The following is a 19,574-nucleotide window of genomic DNA, read 5'->3' as shown; positions in this document are numbered from 1 at the left end:
CTGGTTGAAGAAGTTCTTTTTATATTCCTAGTTTGCTGAGAAATTTGTTATTTCAATCAGGAATACATGTTGGATTTTATCAGTTTTTTTCCTGCATTTCTTGAGACAATCATAGCTTTCTTTTTTTTGTTTATTAATTACTTGATATTTGAATATTAAACCAACTTTGCTTTCCTGGGTTAAAACTTGGTCATGAGGTATTTCTCTTTTCATGTATTGTTGAATTTGATTTGCTAAAATTTTATTTAGGGTTTTTTTTTTGCATCTAAGTTCATGAGTGATACTGGCATATCTTTTTATGGCAGTTTTCATATTTGGGTATATGGTAATGCTGACCTCATAGAATGAATTGATAAGTAGTCCCTCTTCTTCAGTATTCTGGAAGAGTTTGTAGAATTGATACTGTTTCTTCCTCAAATGTTTGCTAGAATTAACCAGTGAAGCCATGAAAATATATGACCCACAATGAGGAGAAAAATAATCAAAACTGATTTATTACTGACATAGTTATTAAAATTAGCATAGAAAATCATTAAATAACTTTTAAGTACATTTATTATAACTGCATTTCACATAATCAAAAAGTAGTGACACGGATTTGACGTAATTAGAAAAACATAATTGATAGAACCAGTAGAAAGAAAATTAGAGAGGCTATAGAAGGCTTAAACAACACAACCAACTTGACCTCATTAAACAGTCAAACAGCAGATACAGAAGTGCAAATGTCAAATTTGCCCAGATAGACGATATTGCGGGTCATAAAACAAGTCTTAATAAATTTCAAAGGATTCAAGCCAAAGCAGGTATATTCTCTGACCACAGTGGAATTAAATTAGAAATCAGCAAGAAAAGTATCTCAGGAAAAATCCCTCAAATATTTAGAAACTAAATAACACACTTGTAAATAACCCAAGAGTCAAAGAAGATATCAAAAGGGAAATTATCAATATAAAGTATTTTGAAACAAATGAAAACCCAAGTCAAAATTTGTGGTTGTGGCCTTTTCCTGTTGCTGCTATAACAAATCACCATAATTTGAGAGGTCAGAAGTCCCAAACTGGTTTCACTGGACTAAAATCAAGATATCAACAGGTCTGTGTTTCTTCTGGAAGCTTTATGAGAGAATCTGTTCTCTTTTTCCATATTTCAGAGATACATGTATTCCTTGGCTTCGAGCCCTGTCCTCCATCTTGAAAGCCAGCCGCATAGCATCTTCTTATCTCTTCAATTCTCATGCCTCCCTCCCACTTGTAAGGACACTTTTGATCACATTGAATCCATTGGGTTAATCCAGGATAATAGTCTCCGTGTCAAGATCCCTTAACTTAATCACATCTGCAAAGTCACTTTTGTCACGTCAGGTAGCATATTCACAAGGTCCAGGGATTGGGACGTGGATATCTTTGGCGGTACATTATTCTCCCTACCACACTGCTAGGATAGTACTTGGGTGGCAGTTGACACCACTAAATCCCCATATTAGAAAAGAAAATGGTCTCAAATTATTGACCTCAGCTTCCATCTGAAGAAACTATTAACTGAACAAATTATATAAGATGAATGAGGTCTGAGATCTAATGTAAAACATGGTGACTATAGTTTATAACACTGTATTTATTGTATAACTGAAATTTGCTAAGAGAATAGATCTTAAATGTTCTCACCAAGAAAAAAAGATAAATATGTAAGATGATGGATGTGTTAATTAACTAGATGAGGGGAATCCTTTCACAATGTATGTGTATGCATATATTAAATCACAATGTACACTTTAAATATCTTATAATTTTATATATCAGTTATAGAAAACAGGGACACAATAGGGAAAAAAAGAACCATAAAACTGAAAGGTAGTTACTGAGAACATCAATAAAATTAACCTATGATTTGACTGTTACTGTGATGATGTTTAATGTTAAAGCTGGAAGTAAAAACTTTTAAATTGTGTTATAGATGTATGTTTTTGGTAGAATTTAAGTCTAGACTCATTATTTTATTATACTTACATTTTTGGTTTCAGTGCTAGGCCCTGGGGAGACTAGCTTATACTATTTAAGCTTCTGTAAAGCAGTCATAGAGCAGAAAGCCTATTTTTAACACACTGGGAGCATAATTACCAATCCATCCATCCATATCAAATAGCAACACCTGAGAAGATGCTGAAAAAACACTGGCAGACTTAGACTCTAGTGTTTCTTTTCTTTGACATTTCTTAATGACCCTATCATTCTTACATATTTTATCACCATAATTATTCTTTTCCAGTTTATTTACATCTCCATGGTAAAAACTTAATCCTTCTCTCACCTGGGTTTCTTCTTTGCTCTACCCCGTTCCTTAAATAAATCATCATATTTTACTAGATTCTCACAAGGATCTGTGGAAGAACAAAAGGACAGAATAATATCCCCAACTTCAAGAAACTCTAGACAAAATTCTTGAATATGATATAATCAGAATAATTTATTGCCAGCTTTTAGGATTTCAAAGCCGGGTGGGGAAAAAAATAAAACATTGGGCCTGGGAGACAGGAATGAGAAAGGATTGGAACTGGGTGTTAAGAGTGGGACCTTGCACTCTTTCCATTATTGGAACGTTCTACTCCTTATGTACAACCCTGTGACAATGCACTTGAGACCTTCCCTTACTAGTAGTAAAGTATCCTTTTTTTTTCTTTTTAAGTATGTAAGTTTCAGGTGCACAGCATTATAGTTCTACAACTGTATACACTACAGAGTGATCACCACCACAAATCGAGTTACAGTCTGTCACCGTACAGTTGACCCCCTTCACTCATTTTTCCCACCTCCTTTCCCCTTTGGTGACCACTAACCTGTTCTCTGTATCTGTGAGTTTGTTTCTGTTTTTTTTGTTTTGTTTTTTTAATTGTGGTACGCGGGCCTCTCACTGTTGTGGCCTCTCCCGTTGCGGAGCACAGGCTCCGGACGCGCAGGCTCAGCGGCCATGGCTCATGGGCCCAGCCGCTCCACGGCATGCGGGATCCTCCCAGACCGGGACACAAACCCGTGTCCCCTGCATCGGCAGGCGAACTCTCAACCAGTGCGCCACCAGGGAAGCCCTCTGTGAGTTTGTTTTGATTTTATTTTGTTTGTTTATTTTATATTCCAAATATATGAGTGAAACCATTCAGTATTTGTCTTTTTCTGTCTGACTATTTCACTTAGCATAGTGCCTTCAAGGTCCATCCATGTTGTCACAAATGGTAGGATTTCATTATTTTTTATAGCTGGGTAGTATTCCGTTGTGTGTGTGTGTGTGTGTGTGTGTGTGTGTGTACACACACCCCACATCTTCTTTTTCCATTCATCTGTAAGTGGACACTTAACGTTGTTTCCATACCATGACTGTTGTAAATAATGCTGCATTAAACACAGGGGTGTATATATCTTTTTAAGTTAGTGTTTCCAAATTCTTCAGATAAATACCCAGTAGTGGAATAGCTTGGTTGTGTGGTAGCTCAATTCTTAGTTTTTTGAGGAATCTCTGTACTATTTCCTATAGCAGCTGCAACAATTTACAGTCCCAACAAGTGTACAAAGTGTACAAAGGTTCCCTTTTCTCCACATCCTCTCCAACATCTGTTATTTCTTGTCTTTTCGATAGTAGCCATTCTGACAGGTGTGGTTGATATCTCATTGTGGTTTGGATTTGCATTTTCCTGATAATAAGTGATGTTGAACATATTTCACGTACCTGTTGGCCATCTGTATATTGTCTTTGGGAAAATGCCTATTCAGATCCTCTGCCCATTTTTTAAATCGATTTGTTTGTTTTTTTGTGGTTGAGTTGTATGAGTTCTTTATATATTTTGGATATTAACCCCTTATTGGATATATGATTTGCAAATATCTTCTCCCATTTAGTCAGTTGGCTTTTTCACTTTGATGATGGTTTCCTTTGCTGTGCAGGAGCTTTTTAGTTTGATGTAGTCCCATTTGTTTTGTTTTGTTTTTTTTAATTTTTCTAAAATAATGTGTTTATTGAGATGTAATTCGCATACCATAAAATTCACATGTTTAAAGTGTACAATTTAGTGGCTTATAGTACATTCACAAAGTTGTGCAATCATCACCACTGTCTACTTCCAGAATATTTTCATCGTGCAAAAAAGAAGCCCTGTACCCACACTAGCAGTAATTCCCATTCTCCCACCTCGCCTCTGACAACCACTAATTTGCTCTCTGTCTCTGTAGATTTTCCTATTTCGGACTATGTTAAACTTTTTGAAGTGTAAAAAAGAATTCTTTTTCTTTTTTTTACCAACAACCCCCCGCCCCATTTCCCCCCTTGGTTCTCTACATCTGTGTCTCAATTTCTGCCCTGCAAACTGGTTCATCTGTACCATTTTCCTAGGTTCCGCATATATGCGTTAATATACGATATTTGTTTTTCTCTTTCTGACTTACTTCACTCTGTATGACAGTCTCTAGATCCATCCAAGTCTCTACAAATGACCCAATTTCGTTCCTTTTTATGGCTGAGTAATATTCCATTGTACATATATATACCACATCTTTTTTATCCAGTCGTCTGTCGATGGACATTTACGTTGCTTCCATGACCTGGCTATTGTAAATAGTGCTGCGATGAACATTGGGGTGCATGTGTCTTTTTGAATTATGGTTTTCTCAGGGTATATGCCCAGTAGTGGGATTGCTGGGTCATATGGTAATTCTATTTTTAGTTTTTGAAGGAACCTCCATACTGTTCTCCATAGTGGCTGTATTAATTTACATTCCCACCAACAGTGCAAGAGGGTTCCCGTTTCTCCACACCCTCTCCAGCATTTGTTGTTTGTAGATTTTCTGATGATGCCCATTCTGACTGGTGTGAGGTGATACCACATTGTGGTTTTGATTTGCATTTCACTAATAATTAGTGATGTTGAGCAGCTTTTCATGTGCTTCTTGGCCATCTGTATGTCTTCTTTGGAGAAATGTCTATTTAGGTATTTTGCCCATTTTTGGATTGGGTTGTTTGTTTTTTTAATATTGAGCTGCATGAGCTGTTTATATATTTTGGAGATTAATCCTTTGTCAGTTGCTTCATTTGCAGATATTTTCTCTTGAGAAAATTCTGAATGTTGTATTTTTGTCTTGTTTATGGTTTCCTTTGCTGTGCAAAAGCTTTTAAGTTTCATGAGGTCCCATTTGTTTATTTTTGTTTTTATTTCCATTACTCTAGGTGGTAGGTGAAAAAAGATCTTGCTGTGATATATGTCAAAGAGTGTTCTTCCTATGTTTTCCTGTAGGAGTTTTATAGTGTCGGGTCCTACATTTAGGTTTTAATCCATTTTGAGTTTATTTTTGTGTATGGTGTTAGGGAGTGTTCTAATTTCATTCTTTTACATGCAGCTGTCCAGTTTTCCCAGCACCAATTATCGAAGAGACTGTCTTTTCTCCATTGTGTATCCTTGCCTCCTTTGTCATAGATTAGTTGACCATAGCTGTGTGGGTTTATCTCTGGGCTTTCTATCTTGTTCCATTGATCTATATTTCTGTTTTTGTGCCAGTACCATATTGTCTTGATTACTGTAGCTTTGTAGTTAGTATAGTCTGAAGTCAGGGAGTCTGATTCCTCCAGCTCCGTTTTTTTCCCTCAAGACTGCTTTGGCTATTCGGGGTCTTTTGTGTCTGCATACAAATTTTAAGATTTTTTGTTCTAGTTCCATAAAAAATGCCATTGGTAATTTGATAGGGATTGCATTGAATGTGTAGATTGCTTTGGGTAGTATAGTCATTTTCACAATGTTGATTCTTCCAATCCAAGAACGTGGTATATCTCTCCATCTGTTGGTATCATCTTTAATTCCTTTCATCAATGTCTTGTAGTTTTCTGCATACAGGTCTTTTGCCTGCTTAGGTAGGTTTATTCCTAGGTATTTTATTCTTTTTGTTGCAATGGTAAATGGGAGTGTTTCCTTAATTTCTCTTTCAGATTTTTCATCATTAGTGTATAGGAATGCAAGAGATTTCTGTGTATTAATTTTGTGACCTGCAACTTTACCAAATTCATTGATTAGCTCTAGTAGTTTTCTGGTGGCATCTTTAGGATTCTCTCTGTGTAGTATCATGTCATCTGCAAACAGTGACAGTTTTACTTCTCCTTTTCCAATTTGGATTCCTTTTATTTCTTTTTCTTCTCTGATTGCCGTGGCTAGGACTTCCAACACTATGTTGAATAATAGTGGTAAGAGTGGACCTCCTTGTCTTGTTCCTGATCTTAGAGGAAATGCTTTCAGTTTTTCACCATTGAGAATGATGTTTGCTGTGGGTCTGTCATATATGGCTTTTATTATGTTGAGGTAGGTTCCCTCTATGCCCACTTTCTGTAGAGTTTTTATCATAAATGCGTGTTGAATTTTGTCAAAAGCCTTTTCTGCATCTATTGAGATGATCATATGGTTTTTATTCTTCAATTTGTTAATATGGTGTATCACATTGATTGATTTGCGTATATTGAAGAATCCTTGCAACCCTGGGGTAAATCCCACTTGATCATGGTGTATGATCCTTTTAATAAGTTGTTGGATTCTGTTTGCTAGTAGTTTGTTGAGGATTTTTGCATCTATATTCATCAGTAATATTGGTCTGTAATTTTCTTTCTTTGTAGTGTCTTTGTCTGGTTTTGGTATCAGGGTGATGGTGGCCTCATAGAAAGAGTTTGGGAGTGTTCCTTCCTCTGCAATTTTTAGGAAGAGTTTGAGAAGGATGGATGTTAGCTCTTCTCTAAATGTTTGATAGAATTCACCTGTGAAGCCACCTGGTCCTGGACTTTTGTTTGTTGGAAGATTTTTTTTTTTTTTTTTTTTTTTGCGGTACCTGGGCCTCTCACTGTTGTGGCCTATCCCGTTGCGGAGCACAGGCTCCGGACACACAGGCTCAGTGGCCCTGGCTCACAGGCCCAGCCGCTCCGCGGCATGTGGGATCTTCCTGGACCGGGGCACGAACCTGTGTCCCCTGCATCGGCAGGCGGACTCTCAACCACTGCGCCACCAGGGAAGCCCTGTTGAAAGATTTTTAATCACGGTTTCAATTTCATTACTTGTGATTGGTCTGTTCATATTTTCTATTTCTTCCTGGTTCAATCTTGGAAGGTTATACCTTTCTAAGAATTTGTCCATTTCTTCCAGATTGTCCATTTTATGGGCATAGAGTTGCTTGTAGTAGTCTCTTAGGATGCTTTGTATTTCTGCAGTGTCTGTTGTAACTTCTCCTTTTTCATTTCTAATTTTATATATTTGAGTCCTCTCCCTCTTTTTCTTGATGAGTCTGGCTAATGGTTTATCAATTTCATTTATCTTCTCAAAGAACCAGATTTTAGTTTTATTGATCTTTGCTATTGTTCTCTTTGTTTCTATTTCATTTATTTCTGCTCTGATCTTTATGATTTCTTTCCTTCTGCTAACTTAGGGTTTTGTTTGTTCTTTCTCTAGTTCCTTTAGGTGTAAGGTTAGATTGTTTATTTGAGATTTTTCTTGTTTCTAGAGATAGGCTTGTATAGCTATAAACTTCTCTCTTAGAACTGCTTTTGCCACATCCCATAGATTTTGGATCGTTGTGTTTTCATTGTCATTTATCTCTAGGTATTTTTTGATTTCCTCTTTGATTTCTTCAGTGATCTCTTGGTTATTTATTTTTATTTTTTTGCGGTGTGCAGGCCTCTCACTGCTGTGGCCTCTCCCGTTGCGGAGCACAGGCTCCGGACGCGCAGGCTCAGCGGCCATGGCTCACGGGCCCAGCCGCTCTGCGGCATGTGGGATCTTCGCGGACCGGGGCACAAACCTGTGTCCCCTGCATCAGCAGGCGGACTCTCAACCACTGCGCCACCAGGGAAGCCCCTCTTGGTTATTTAGTAACGTATTGTTTAGCCTCCATGTGTTTGTGTTTTTTACTTTTTTTTCCCCTGTAATTGATTTCTAATCTCATAGCATTGTGGTCAGAAAAGAATGCTTGATATGATTTCAATTTTCTTAAATTTACTGAGGCTTGATTTGTGACCCAAGATGTGATCTATCCTGGAGAATGTTCTGTGCGCACTTGAGAAAAAAGTGTAATCTGCTGGTTTTGGATGGAATGTCCTATAAATATCAATTAAATCTATCTGATCTATTGTGTCATTTAAAGCTTGTGTTTCCTTATTAATTTTCTGTCTGGATGATCTGTCCATTGGTGTAAATGAGGTGTTAAAGTCCCCCACTATTATTGTGTTACTGTCGATTTCGTCTTTTATAGCTGTTAGCAGTTGCCTTATGTATTGAGCTGTTCGTATGTTGGGTGCATATATATTTATAATTGTTATATCTTCTTCTTGGATTGATCCCTTGATCATTATGTAGTGTCCTTCCTTGTCTCTTGTAACATTCTTCATTTTATCTGATATGAGTATTGGTACTCCAGCTTTCTTTTGATTTCCATTTGCATGGAACATCTTTTTCCATCCCCTCACTTTCTGTCTGTATGTGTCTCTAGGTTTGAAGTGGCTCTCTTGTAGACAGCATATATATGGGTCTTGTTTTTGTATCCATTCAGCAAGCCTGCGTCTTTTGGTTGGAGCATTTAATCCATTCACGTTTAAGGTAATTATTGTTATGTATGTTCCTGTTACCAGTTTCTTAATTGTTTTGGGTTTGTTTTTGTAGGTTCTTTTCTTCTCTTGTTGTTCCCACTTAAAGAAGTTCCTTTAGCATTTGTTGTAGAGCTGGTTTGGTGGTGCTGAATTCTCTTAGCTTTTGCTTGTCTGTAAAGCTTTTGATTTCTCCATCGAATCTGAATGAGATCCTTGCTGGGTAGAGTAATCTTGGTTGTCAGTTCTTCCCTTTCACCACTTTAAGTGTATCATGCCACTCTCTTCTGGCTTGTAGAGTTTCTGCTGAGAAATCAGGTGTTAACTTCATGGGAGTTCCCTTGTATGTTATTTGTTGTTTTTCCCTTGCTGCTTTCAATAATTTTTGTTTGTCTTTAATTTTTGTCAATTTGATTACTATGTGTTTCGGTGTGTTTCTCCTTGGGTTTCTCCTGCCTGGGACTCTCTGCTCTTCCTGGACTTGGGTGGCTATTTCCTTTCCCATGTTAGGGAAGTTTTCGATTATAATCTCTTCAGATATTTTCTCGGGTCCTTTCTCTCTCTCTTCTCCTTCTGGGACCCCTATAATGCGAATGTTGTTGTGTTTCATGCTATCCCAGAGATCTCTTAGGCTGTCTTCATTTCTTTTCATTCTTTTTTCTTTATTCTGTTCCGTGGCAGTGAATCCCACCATTCTGTCTTCCAGGTCTCTTATCCGTTCTTCTGCCTCAGTTATTGTGCTATTGATTCCTTCTAGTGTAGTTTTCATTTCAGTTATTGTCTTGTTCATCTCTGTCTGTTCTTTAATTCTTCTAGGTCTTTGTTAAACATTTCTTGCATCTTCTCGATCTTTGCCTCCATTCTTTTTCCAAGGTCCTGGATCATCTTCACTGTCATTATTCTGGATTCTTTTTCTGGAAGGTTGCCTGTCTCCACTTCATTTAGTTGTTTTTCTGGGTTTTATCTTGTTCCTTCATCTGGTTCATAGCCCTCTGCCTTTTCATCTTGTCTATCTTTCTGTGAATGTGGTTTTTGTTCCACAGGCTGCAGGATTGTAGTTCTTGCTTCTGCTGTCTGCCCTCTGGTGGATGAGGCTATCTAAGAGGTTTGTGCAAGTTTCTTGATCCTGTTTGTTTATTAAAACCCAGTGATTAAACTTGTCTGTGTCCCTCATATTTTTCAGAATTTATATATTAGTCATTTCATAAAAAGAGCTGTGAGGGAAAACATTTTCCTTCCAATAACGTAAAAATTTGCAAAAATCTTGAAATCAGAGCATTGCTCTAATGTTGGAATTTACTTATTCTGTATTTTAACGTAGTAGAAATTCAGTGTGCCTCTAAGAGTTGAATTTTTATGGAGAGTTGGGGAGGCTCCTTTAGGCATCTCTAAATTCAGGTAATTATGAATCTCATCCAGAGATTGTCACTTTTCCTGTGGTGCTTTAATGCAAGACAAGGGGGAAAGAATTTGTCTTTGTCTTGGGAATGTTGGTAGTACCTCTTTCAACAGAGAGCTGCTGTCATTTGTTCAGTCAGCAAATTTGAATGCCTAGCCTGTGTAAGTGCCTAGCCTTGCTTGGCACTATGGATGATGCCTTAAGGAATATTTTAAGTAGAAGAATAACCAATGAAATCAATTCTTTAGAGAGGCCATAATTCAGGCAGTATTGCACATGATATGTTAAAATAAGAAAATGGAGGCAGTGAGTTGAGACTATCTCTTGTTAAATCAGTGCAGTAGTAAGGGCCTAATTAAGGTATAGGCATTGGGAATGGACTAGAAAGGAAAGAACAAATCTGAGACAGTATGTTAAATTTACTTCCCTTCTTCTAGCTAACTTGGTATTAATTGTCCTTTAAATCTGGCAGTTGGTGTTTCTGTCTCTGTGTCTCTCCCTCCCTTGCTTCCTCCCTCCCTTGTCGCCTACCTCTTCTTCTCCCTACTGTAGCACACCAAAGGTTACTGCACGTCTCCATCAGTAATGGTAGGAGAGGGTTTGTATATCACAATCTCACTAGACACTAGGTGTGTATCTGTGTCCAGTTTGTTGAAGGACTGAGTATCTCCTAAAGAGGTGTGTGCTTTCTCTCAGCTCTTTTTGTGAATTACTGCTTTAAATCAAAACTTTAACCACTTGAACAGAGTAACAGTTCTTGCTGTGTACGTAGCTAATTTTTAAAAAGCATGTTATATGTGTTATGTTACCCATGGAAGAAATGTTTAATGTTTTGGGGTTGGGTACATTTGATACAGTTTTGAAGGAAAAGTTTGTCTACATCTTTGTTTTTTTTGGTTAGAGGAAACTACGCCTGAGTTTGTGTTTCATCTTAACAAATCCTCCGGAAAGTAGTCTTCCCCTTTTCCATGAATGGAAATTAGAGCTGAATTCATGCATATATGAAACAAGATGTTAATTTAAATGTACAGTTTCCTCAAACTCTCTATAACTCTTAAAAAGGATTCTTCTGTGGATGCAGAATTAATCAGAAGCATTTCAGAGAGATGCATATAAAATGGACTGGTTATATAAAATCAGAAGATTCATAAAAATTGAAAAGAGACCACCACATACCACATACATGAATACATGAATATACATATTCATCATAAGACTGTGAGGCAACAGCGAATTTAAACCCACCCATAGTTACCATAATCTGAGTTCCATACTTTGAGAAAATGATTTACCTTGGTAGGCCACAAAGGAAGAATAACAGTTGGTCTAATAATGCTTTATTGTTCCTTATGGTCTGTGAAGGGAAGGCTAAAGACAAATTGGTTTGAGGTGTGTGTAACAAAGGAGATTTACAGGGTATTTTTATGATGGTGCAGTAATTTTGAGAAGATGGTTAAATGTCTCCTTTTCCTTGTTCCCCAGACCAGTGTGAGTGTTTATGTTCTACTGTTCTTCCAAAAAAATTTGAACCTGCCCCAGAGAGATTAGTTGGTTTAGTTTCAATGAGATCTTTTATTTCTATAAGGAATCAGATTAGATGGTTCCCTTCAGCTTTGTGTTGACTCCTTTTGTGGGATCCTTTTAATATATTCTATTTGCTATGTGATGTTTAAATTATCATTAAATTGTACATCCAAGTGTTGAATGATTTTGTGGGATTTGTAAGCCAAATAAATTTTTAAAAATCCTTTGTAAGCTTAACTTTCCATCCAAAACTTCTGGTACAATAGAATAATTCAATAAAAATTATGTTTCTGCGAATTCCCTGGCAGTCCAGTGGTTGTGACTAGGTGCTCTCACTGCTGGGGCCCCAGGTTCGATCCCTGGTCTGGGAACTAAGATCTGGCAAGCTGTGTGGCGCAGCCAAAAAGAAAAAAAAAATTATGTTTCTTCCTTAATTTTCACCCCAGCAGTATAAAAGGGTAGGCCAGCAGTATTGATGTGAAGTGAGAAATGAATGTTGTAGAAGTGCTGCCTATCTAATGAAATCTGAATCAAAGTATCCTTTTGGTGTCTAGAAAGCTTTTTTATCTATTTATTTGTTTGTTTATTTATTTAATTCTTTTGGCTGCTCCGGGTCTTAGTTGCGGCACACAGGATCTTTGCTGCGGCATGTGGACTCTTAGTTGAGGCATGCATGTGGGATCTAGTTCCCTGACCAGGGATCAAACCTGGGCCGCCTGCATTGGGAATGCGAGTCTTACCCACTGGACCACCAGGGAAGTCCCTAGAAAGCTTTTTAAAACAGAATCTGGGGACTTCCCTGGTTGCACAGTGGTTAAGAATCTACCTGCCAATACAGGGGACACGGGTTCCATCCCTAGTCCAGGAAGTTCCCACATGCCTCAGAGCACCTAAGCCCATGCACCATAACTACTGAGCCTGCGCTCTAGAGCCCATGAGCCACAACTACTGAGCCCATGTGCCGCAACTAATGAAGCCGGTGCACCTAGAGAAGACCCTGCAATGAGAAGCCCACATACCACAATGAAGAGTAGCCCCCACTTGCCGCAACTAGAGAAAGCCTGTGCGCAGCAACGAAGACCCAAAACACGGCCAAAAATAAATAAAAATTTTTTAAAAATCATTAAGAAAAAAACAGAATCTGGAATTTAATATTTTTGTGGCTTAAAGGAACCTTAGATATCTTCTAATCTTACTCTTATACTTTATAGTTGAATATGCTGGTGCCTGAGAAGTGTGACTTGCTTATGATCACATAGTTGATTAACAGTAGAACCAGGCCCAAGTCTAGAATTGGCTGGTAGGGCAGTTTCTTATATAGATACTCACCTCATACTGAATTATGTACCTCAGTATGTCCTAACCATGAAATAGGAGGAACTTAGGCCACTGGTTGAAGGCCATATGAACTGATGTGACCAATTTGTGCCTAAGACATTTGCCATTGCAATCTTTGGGCCACACACAGCTACTCAGTTCTTCACTTTATCATCCATCTATCTCCTCAGTGTGGAGGAAGCCCTCTATTTTTCTGCTAAATTTGAACACGGGTATCATTTAGACCTAATATTTCCAAACTTTGCAGTGGGAAGCAATGGCAGTCTACTTTTCTGTTTCAGCTCAGACAGCTATAACTGCACCAAAGACGTGGAAGAAACCAAAAGATCGGACCCGAACCAGTGAAGAGGTGTTAGAGACAGAATCGGAGGTAAGGGGCAGCAGTACATCTCTTCAGCTCATCTTCAGAACAGTGGTGCCATGTCCTGAAACAGGTGTGGGTTTGCAACTTTTTCTTGAGATACTGTTTTCCAAGCAAATATATCAAGCTCAGGGTCTGATTTTTTTTTTAATCCATTTACAGAATTTTTTAAAGATTGTTAATAGCGTGTTCAATTTCATTGAATTCTTGCCTCTGCTTCAAAATACCTCTTCTCAAGTGGCAAAAATAAGTATTGTTTAATTTTTTTCCTTATATTAAGCAGATGGGAAGACTAATCTGGTTTTTTAAAAACAGGGTTATTTGCAAATACCTCTTAGCAGTGCTGGTGGAAATCATCATATATATTTTAAGGAAATTGATTTTCAACCTGTTGTCTTTTACCTGCATCCCAGGAATATAACTTTTCACATATGGTTTGTCTATTTGAACTAAGCCACGCTAGATTTCTCTGTAGGATACCACACACCAGGTCCAGGACATGATGTGAGGAAGAATCAAGAGCAGATTTAGTCCTAAGGTGTGCTCTACCAATTTCATAGGCTCTAATCTCAGTATCCTTAGTCTTATGTACTGAAGCTTTTAATGAAGAGTAATATAAACAATCTCTATGTTGCTTTTATCTTCTTGAGCTCTTCTTACATCTACTTTATTAAAATAATTTTCATTGAATGTTTAAGATGATAACATTAAAATGTAGAAATTACTTTAAAATAACTTTAAATGCATTTATTTCATAAAACTTTTCTAGCTAGTTATAATTCTTACCCGCTTCAGGCAGCTCACATTACGCCTTTGTTACTTCTCCCTGTCCTGTCATTGCTCATACATGATGCTCTGTTGATGTCACAGTTAGTCCCATAGCAACCACTAAAATGTTTCATGGGAGTGATTTCATTATGGTTATCAGGGCGTAAGAATTGGCAATAAGTTATAGAGGTGCAAATAGTTGCTACACTCCTTTTGCAATTGGACAAGAAAATGTTGCTCCTACAAAGAATAAAATACCTTCCAGAGGCAAGGGGAATCACATACATTCCTGGTATGGCTGTAAGAGCTTCACAGACTGGTTTCTCTTTAGATTCAGCTGTTATTTATTCACTTTGTTCTATTATACTTTGTGTTTCTTTGCCCTATGGCTATTTTTCAAATCATTATTGAATATTAAATGGGTAGGTCACTATTCCTGTGCCTCCAGGTATTCATCCTCATCTTCAGGTCGGGGTTGACCAACTTTTCCTATAATGGTCCAGATGGTAAAGTAACTATCAGGCTTTGTGGACTATATGATCCCTGTCACAATTTCTCAACTCTGCTGCTATAGCCCAAAAGCAACCATAGACAATGTGCAAATGAATGAGTGGCTGTATTTCAGTAAAAGTTTATTGAAATTTGAATTTCATATAATATTCACATATCATAAAATATTCTTCTTTGAGGGCTTCCCTGGTGGCACAGTGGTTGAGAGTCCGCCTGCCAATTCAGGGGACACCGGTTCGTGCCCTGGTCCAGGAAGATCCCACATGCCACGGAGTGGCTAGGCCCGTGAGCCATGGCCGCTGAGCCTGCGCATCAGGAGCCTGTGCTCCGCAAAGGGAGAGGCCACAACAGTGAGAGGCCCGCATACCACAAAACAAAAAACAAAACAAAACAAAACAAAAAAATATTCTTCTTTGAAATGTTTTTGCATCATTACAAGTGTAAAAACCATCCTTACCTTGCACACTATACAAAAACAGGTGAGGAGCCAGATTTGGCCCACGGGCCATAGTTTGCTAAAACCTGCTTTAGATTGTTATTCTTCATACAGAAGAACTGTTTGAACTCATTTTGAACCAATCACTTTTTTCTTAACCTTATAGTTTGCAAGTATAATAAGAAGGTATTTGGTCATTTGCACACAGACTTTTTCCAGAAATCCTATTCCCTTGTCTTTCCTAAAATTGAGCATTTACTAGAGTAGTTTAGTAAATATGGGTTGTCACTGTCTACATTTTTCACTGATCATCAAGGTCTTCTTCTCTTAGATTTTTCTCAGCCTTTAAAAGAATGTGTTTTAGCTATCAGCGTATTTTAGGTTATATATTGAGTTGTTACATCATTGCAAGTGCTTAACCAAATTCTTTAAATTATAGCCTAGAAAGGTAGCTTGAAGGATGATTCATCTTAAAATTGTTAGTCAGGGCATCCTAAAATTTACTTTAAATTTTTAGGATATTTCATTGATTGTTACATATGTAGTTGTCAATCTGATTTTCTAGCACTTTAAAAACTCGTGCATTAAGCAGGCAGTTTTGTCAACTAAATTCTTGTTTTAGTAAGTTCCTATAAAAGTTTCTGCTTTGACAGTCTGACCAATAAAGTGTTTTCTTTTTTCAATCTGGTTTTCTGGGTAAACAACTGAAGAACTGTTAGACATTTACAAACTAATTTAGTAGAGCTCCATCCTGCTGAAGGAAAAATAATCATCATAAATATTTAATGCAGCAATTTTTTGTGGATTCTTTTGAAAAATAGCCCTTCTAATAATGTGCCTCAGACACCTCATTGATTCTTCGTGCTCTGAATTACGGTTTGTCATTCATGGACCAGGTTTCTTTATACTTTTTTTTCCAGTTAGAAATTGACTTTCTAAGTAATGCATCCTCTGTTTATATCCAATAGATTGTCTGTTGTTGGTGGTTTTAAGTACAGAGAAGATGACTCAATAAATTTTTTCCTCTAAAACAGCATTTTTTCACGTTTTACAGGATCTATAATGAGTTCTATATGATTGTATAATGTAGTTATACTGCTCTGTAATAAGTTTAAGTACCGTTTACAGACTCACATGCCAGATTATTAAAGATCTTCTTGATGACCTGTACTTAATTATAAGGTGGTATTACAAGGTTGTTTTGAGTTTAGACTGTAGTAGAGTATAGAATAAGAAAAAGTGAGGCTGCTAATTCTTGATCCAAACTTGGTAGATCAGTTTCTTCTCAAAGTATAAAAGATGCCTCACTGGGCTTCCCTGGTGGCACGGTGGTTGGGAGTCCGCCTGCTGATGCAGGGGACACGGGTTCGTGCCCCGGTCCGGGAGGATCCCACATGCCACAGAGCGGCTGGGCCCGTGAGCCATGGCCGCTGAGCCTGCGCGTCTGGAGCCTGTGCTGCGCGGTGGGAGAGGCCACAGCAGTGAAGAGGCCCGCGTACCGCAAAAAAAAAAAAAAAAAAAAAAAAGCCTCACTTTCTGCCATGTTTTATAAAAATAAATCATTTTCGTCTTTTATTTTCTTGGAATTTTTATGTCTGTCTTTCTTTTGATGGTTTCTGTGCTCTTCCTGTTGGAAGAACAAGGGAGAGAGAGAGAGAGAGAGAGAAGGGAGTGTATTTGCATGAACTTTTTATTTCCATTTTAGAAACAAGGCCTAAAAATCATCTGTTTCTATTGATAACATTTTAAAATTTAGTGTCTTTTCCCCATGATCTGATTTTAGTAGAAGAAAATTTATTAGTATCATATCTGTTATAATACTTAATAACAAAGTAGGGTTTGTAACTCTTTAATTAAAAATTTTTTTTTTCATAAATCAGTTGGGGTCACTACTTCCTGGTGTATATGACATCCTTTTGTTCAGCCAATTCAATAGAGCCTCTAATTTGGCTCTCCTAGTGTGAATTTATCCACTGGAATTTGTGGTAAATTGCTGTTTCCTCTGAGAGCTTCTTCCAAAGGATTGTTTTCAGCGTGCTTCCCTTTGAAAAAGAAAGACTTAAAGTTTGTTGAGACCTTTTCCTCAGAGAGTTTTGAGGGCTGATATGGCCCTTAAGAATTACTTCTTTTTTTTTTTTTGGATCTGAAACTGAGATGGTCAAAAGTAATCTGGTGAATAACTTTAATTCTATTCTGCCTTTTAAAAATAGGATGCACTGGGGGCCTCCCTGGTGGCGCAGTGGTTGAGAGTCCGCCTGCCGATGCAGGGGATACGGGTTCGTGCCCCGGTCTGGGAGGATCCCATATGCCGCGGAGCGGCTGGGCCCGTGAGCCATGGCCGCTGGGCCTGCGCGTCCGGAGCCTGTGCTCCGCAACGGGAGAGGCCACAACAGTGAGAGGCCCGCATACCGCAAAAAGAAAAAAAAAAAAAATAGGATGCACTGGAACCCAGATTTCTCCCTGGAGGAATATATTCCAAGCATTTTTCCATGTATAATTTGAACAAGGTCACAATCTCAGAGAATTCTAAGAACCAATAAACAAAATAGATTTTAACTAACAAGTGTCCTCCTTGTTAAATGTGAGCGATGGTCAGCTTTGTGGGACTTAACATACTTTAAACTATTCATTGAACTCTATTTCACGGCCAGAGGACAGCCAAAAAATACCCTCTAGTGTGTTTCTTTTTATATTTGCTGAGTTTTAGTGGCAAGGGTAATAGTGCTTGATATAGATTCTGAGTAGAACTCTTTCATGTCCATCAAGTTCCAAGGATTAACAGTTCTTTCCTTTTTAACCTTCGATATATTTAGATTTCATTAGTCATGTTAAAGCATTTCAGTAGCCATTTGAATTGTCTGCTTTATCCCAGGACATGAAATGAGAAAAGTGTTTTAAATAAACTTACCATTTTAGTACCATATGCTGAACACAGACATCCTTATCTTGAGTGACATGTTTTCCTATGCTTTTTGAGGGGATAAGTGTGGGTCTTCCTGTGTATTTACACACAGTGAAAAGAATATAACCTCTGTGTTCACTTATGCTTTAGCCTAAAGCAGAAGAGGAGCTTTCGGGTGACAAAGTACTTGAATCTGAACAGGATAAAATGAGCCAAGGGTTTCATCCTGAAAGAGACCCCTCTGACCTACAAAATGTGAAAACTGTGGAAGAAAATGGAGAAGAAGCTGAGCCTGTACGTAATGGTGCTGAGAGTGTTTCCGAGGGTGAAGGAATAGATGCTAATTCAGGCTTCACTGATAGTTCTGGTGAAGGGGTCACATTCCCATTTAAATCAGGTAAGTTTATCCCTGTCTTCCTGTGTATGTCTTTCTTTCTCTCCTTCACTCTACTGCAACTTAGAGAAATGTTGCCTCCTTATGAAGAAATATTGGGTGGAAGGAAGAGGCTCATCACAATGTAATATTTACAGAATAGATCAGCAGGCGGGCGCTAGTAGCTAGCAAATCCAGAGAGTCCTGTGTTGGCGGAAGTGATATCTGATGCTGGTATTCTGCTTTCACTGGCATTGGAGGAGCAGCTGGCAAAGGAAATCAGTGCTAGGTTGGTAGAATTCGACAAGAGAAATTTAATTTCATTTTAAATGAAAGAGATGTTTCAGATATGATGGCCATGTTCCTTGGGATAGTGTACTTATCATTTCACAAACCTTGAACTTAGTTTGTTGATAGAACTCACTCTGTGGAGCTGAACTCCAGGAGGCAGTTGGAAGCAGTATGACTAAGTTATTAAGCACCTGTGGTGTGGGAGGCGCCCTGTGAAGTATGTGATAAGCCCTAGAGGATCTTTCACCTTTAGACACCGTCAAATACACTAAACCTCTGTCCTAATACTATATAAACCATGGTTGACTTCGAGATTTATGGATATTTGGTGTGGACATGTGGGGAAAGGTAGAAAATTTGGGTTAGGTGAAAAGTTTTTCTTAGCTGCCAAATCTAAAGTGACGTCTGCATGAGGTAGTGTTTGAATGTAAAATATCAGGCCTCAGAAATAATCTCGACCAGTGTTTTTCAAACTTCTGGTTTTAACCCATTTAATAGGTTGTGAAATTAATTTAGTGAGTTATAACCAACATTTTTTAAAGAGAAGAATACAATAAAAATTGTCAGTGTATTACATGCACTAAGGGAAGTATTGTTTTTTTAAGCTTTTAATTTCATTTATATGTGTGTGTTTGCTCAGAGTCATGAAATCACTATATTTCTTACTGTGAGTTGTAGTCAAAAATGTTTGAAAGCCATTGATCGATCCCATCTTAATATACTGATCAGTTACATTTAGTGAAAACACTACCAGTGAACTGTACTCCTAATGGGCTTTATGAAATTGTAAGGTTAGGCTATTGTAAATTTTGTTTAAATTTCTAAGCAATTCTTAGAAATTGTTAGACCAAATGGCATTTGAATTAAATGTTTAAATTAAGCTTTGTTGGGTTTTGGGTTTATTATAGATTACAGTAATTGTGGGGTTTGGCTCAGATTTGAGTGGTAAAGTTTTAAAGCTCAATGTACTGACACTTAAAGCTCAATAAACTGACACTTCTTCTAAAGATCCAGGATTATACTGCCAAGCACTTGGGCTACCACCAATCCTTGTTCAGGGATTGAAGTACTATTGTCATTTTT

General features: G+C 37.8%; 1 protein-coding gene across 17 annotated transcripts in view; it reads left to right on the top strand.

Moving 5' to 3' along the window:
* EIF4G3 (eukaryotic translation initiation factor 4 gamma 3) overlaps positions 1-19,574 on the top strand; it is a 397,045-nt gene that overhangs the window by 287,891 nt on the left and 89,580 nt on the right. For all 17 annotated transcript variants that reach the window (XM_082614842.1, XM_082614845.1, XM_082614849.1 and 14 more), the window contains 2 exons: positions 13,132-13,220; positions 17,978-18,224. In XM_082614842.1, the coding sequence (XP_082470968.1) occupies positions 13,132-13,220; positions 17,978-18,224 (336 nt within the window). The remainder of the gene's footprint in view (positions 1-13,131; positions 13,221-17,977; positions 18,225-19,574) is intronic.

This window comes from Mesoplodon mirus (assembly GCF_964341445.2).
Source record: "Mesoplodon mirus genome assembly, chromosome: 3".
In the NCBI taxonomy this organism is placed as follows: domain Eukaryota; kingdom Metazoa; phylum Chordata; class Mammalia; order Artiodactyla; family Ziphiidae; genus Mesoplodon; species Mesoplodon mirus.
Note: the sequence above shows the minus strand (reverse complement) of the source record. Positions and strands in the feature narration are given on the sequence as shown.